This window comes from Vigna unguiculata, chromosome 7 (genome assembly GCF_004118075.2).
Source record: "Vigna unguiculata cultivar IT97K-499-35 chromosome 7, ASM411807v1, whole genome shotgun sequence".
NCBI classification, from domain to species: domain Eukaryota; kingdom Viridiplantae; phylum Streptophyta; class Magnoliopsida; order Fabales; family Fabaceae; genus Vigna; species Vigna unguiculata.
In genome coordinates, this window is record NC_040285.1 from 16105291 (window position 1) to 16108009 (window position 2719).

Here is a 2719-nt window from a genome sequence, read left to right on the forward strand (position 1 = left end):
CTACGGCAGTTCATCCACCCATGCTCTCTTGGCTTCCCCCAACCTTTTCTTCAACTCCGCCACTATGACCTTGTTCATGGCCTCCGCCTGGCCATTGGTCTGGGGATGCTCGATCGAGCTGGTTACGTGGCGTATCCCCACTTGCTTATAAAAGTCCTTTAGCTTCTTGTCGATAAACTGACGGCCGTTGTCGGTGATGATGGTGTGGGGAAGGCCGAAGCGGCAGACAATGTTTTGCCAAACGAACGAATGCACCTGCCGAGCGGTGATGTTGGCCAGGGCCTCTACTTCGACCCATTTGGTGAAATAGTCCACCGCGACCAGTATGAACTTCTTTTGCGCTCGGCCGACAGGGAAAGGCCCAACGATGTCCATACCCCACTGTGCGAACGGCCAAGGGGCTGTCAGGCTATGTAGCTCGGTCGGAGCCCTCTTAATGTCGTTTCCATGGGCTTGACAACCTTCGCATTTGCATATCATGACTTCGCAGTCCTGTTCCATGGTCGGCCAATAATAACCCGCCCGGAGTATCCTTGCTTCCATCGTTCTCCGACCGGTGTGCATACCGCAAATGCCATTGTGGACTTCGTTCATGACATACTCGGCTTCTTCTCCCGATAGGCAATTGAGGAGCGGCGCTGTGAAGCCCCTCTTATATAGATCTTCTCCAATGACAACAAATCGGAGTGCTCGTTGTCTCTCCATCGGTTTTACTTCTTCTCCCGCGTCACACCTTCTCAGGAGTTCTCGCACCTCCCACATCCAATCTGCCGACCGGTCTGCTGCTGCGCATTCTCCTGCTGAGGGTCTCATCAGGATTTGCCTTATGACGGTTTTCAGCTGTCCCTTCTCTTTTCCTTCTGCTAGTTTGGATAGCCTATCGGCTTTGGCATTTTCCGCTCGGGGGATATGGTGGATGGTAATTTCTTCAAACTCCTTCATGGCCTCAACCACCTTGTGATAGTACTGCAGCAACAGGTCATCCTTATCCTGATATTCCCCCTGCACCTGCCCGACCACGAGCTTCGAATCTGTGTTGCACTTTAATCTCATTGCGCCCAAGTCCTTCGCTAGCCTTAGCCTAACAATTAGCGCTTCATACTCTGCTTGGTTGTTCGATGCTTTAAACTTGAACTGTAGGGAGTGCTCAACCGTGAAGCCGCCCGGTCCTTCAATGACGATTCCTGCTCCAGCATTGCGTTTGTCCGATGACCCGTCAACGAAGAGAACCCACGTTTGCCCCGACGGATGGGTCAGTCTATTGAGTTCGGCTGCGAAATCTGCCAAATGCTGTCCTTTGACAGATCCTCTTGGTTCATACTTGAGGCCGAACTCAGATAATTCGACCGACCAGGCAATCATCCTTCCGGCCAGGTCGGGCTTTCGGAGTATTTTGGCTATGGGGTGATCGGTTCGGACGATCACCTGATGGCTCTAGAAGTACTGGCGCAATCGGCGCGCGGCTGTCAATAGCGCTAAGGCTATCTTTTCAATTAACTAATACCTTGTTTCTGCGTTTTGCAACACCCGACTAATGAAATATACAGGTCGTTGCTCTGGATTTTCTTGTATTAAAGCCGCGCTAATCGTGTCGTCCGAGATCGATAGGTATAACTGCAGAGGCAACTCCTCTACCGGTCGGCTCATAATCGAGGGACTGTTGATCATCTCTTTTATCTGCTGGAATATCGCTTCGCACTGATCGTCCCACTTATCCGCGGTTTGCTTCTTCATGATTTTTAAAATCAGCTTAATCTTTTCAGTGAGCCTGGGCAGAAAACGCGCAAGAGAGGTTAGCCGCCCGACCAACCGCTGGATCTCCTTCAGATTCTTGGGGCTCCTCATTTCGGCAATAGCGGCGCACTTGTCCGGGTTGGCCTCTATGCCTCGGGCGGTCAACATGAATCCTAGAAATTTTTCGGTCGGCACTCCGAAAACACACTTCTCAGGGTTGAGACGCATGTTGTACTTGCGCACTTGGTGAAAGATCTCCTTCAGAAGAAACAATGGTTGAAGATGTATGATGCATGAAAATGCTCACTCATGTTATGATGTCAAGATATTTGTGCTTTTCGAATCTGGTGTCAATACATGAACGATGATATATTATGCAAATGGTTATGCATGATAGAAAGCATGTTTTCTTATTTTTAAGCACAAGGGATCAAAACATTATTGTAGAGATCAAGATCATGAAATGCATGAATGCATGATGAAAAACTTGTTATGCTCTGCATTTTGAAAATTTTTGCTAAAGTCAATTGTTCTCTTTTTAATCATCAGACTCATTGTTATAGAAATATGTAGAATGAAATTCGATGTATTTTGAAATGGAGTAATGATTGCAAGAGAGAGTTGACAAGGTATTCAAACTTTGGTAGCCATGTTCTTAAAGAGAAGAAACACTGTGTTGAAACCTTGACAGAATGTTGAAACCCCAACTTAATAAGGAGAAAAACAAGATGTAGAACCTTGGCAAAGCGTAGGAACCCTAACTTAGACAAGAGGGACAGGATGTTGAAACCTTAGTGCAGGGATTAGGGTGTTGTAACCTTAGTGCAGGGATCAGGGTGTTGTAACCTCGATATGTAGGAGAAACAAGGTGTCAAAACCTTGGTGTAGGGATTAGGGTGTCGTAACCCCGATATGCAAGAGAAACAAGGTGTCAAAACCTTAGTGCAGGGATCAGGGTGTTGTAACCCCGATATGCAAGAGAAAC

General features: G+C 47.6%; 1 protein-coding gene across 1 annotated transcript; it reads right to left on the reverse strand.

Moving 5' to 3' along the window:
• On the reverse strand, window positions 1–1362 carry LOC114191222. The gene has a single exon (XM_028080398.1). It carries the CDS (start codon window positions 1360–1362, stop codon window positions 1–3), a length of 1362 nt encoding a protein of 453 aa, XP_027936199.1.
• Between the last annotated feature and the right edge of the window lie 1357 nt (window positions 1363–2719).

What these genes read in the sequence shown, in the direction of transcription:
- LOC114191222 (XM_028080398.1), bottom strand. Translation starts at nt 1,362, where the DNA reads ATGATTGCCTGGTCGGTCGAATTATCTGAGTTCGGCCTCAAGTATGAA.